Below are 507 nucleotides of genomic sequence, written 5' to 3'. Positions count from 1 at the left end.
ACACACACACACACACACACACACACACACACACACACAGACAGTTTATTATCTCTCTCTCTGGTCATCTTCTCTGTCTCCCAGACCATTATTTCTCTCAGCGTCTCTCTCACAGGTTGTTATCTGTCTGTCTGGTTGCCTTCACTCTCTCTCTCACTTTCTCTTTCTCTCTCCGTCAGGTTGATATCTACATTCTGACCCAGCCTCCCTCAGGGAAGTGGGTCCAGTTTGGATCAGAAATCACCAGCAACAGTGGCAGGGTCTCGTGTACAATCCCGTCTGATCAGCGTCTCCCCATCGGGGTCTACCCCGTACGGATGTTTGTCAGGTAACAGCATGGGGGGTGGGGGGAGCTTATTCAGGGGTTAGGGTCTGGAACGTGCTGCCTGAGAGTGTGGGGGAGACAGGGTCAGTCGAGGGTTTAGGGTCTGGAACATGCTGCCTGAGAGTGTGGGGGAGACAGGGTCAATGGAGGGGTTAGGGTCTGGAACATGCTGCCTGAGAGTG

At 53.3% G+C, this 507-nt stretch overlaps 1 protein-coding gene across 1 annotated transcript in view; it reads left to right on the top strand.

The window, feature by feature from the left end:
• LOC125482206 (membrane-associated phosphatidylinositol transfer protein 1-like) overlaps positions 1-328 on the top strand; it is a gene marked incomplete at its 3' end in the record, with an annotated part of 6,135 nt that extends 5,807 nt beyond the window's left edge. Inside the window, exon 5 of the mRNA XM_048594222.1 lies at positions 180-328. Coding sequence (XP_048450179.1) covers positions 180-328 — 149 coding nt within the window. The remainder of the gene's footprint in view (positions 1-179) is intronic.
• Positions 329-507: the final 179 nt, after the last annotated feature.

This window comes from Rhincodon typus, unplaced genomic scaffold, assembly GCF_021869965.1.
Source record: "Rhincodon typus isolate 14 unplaced genomic scaffold, sRhiTyp1.1 hic_rhity00007122, whole genome shotgun sequence".
NCBI lineage: Eukaryota > Metazoa > Chordata > Chondrichthyes > Orectolobiformes > Rhincodontidae > Rhincodon > Rhincodon typus.
Note: the sequence above shows the minus strand (reverse complement) of the source record. Positions and strands in the feature narration are given on the sequence as shown.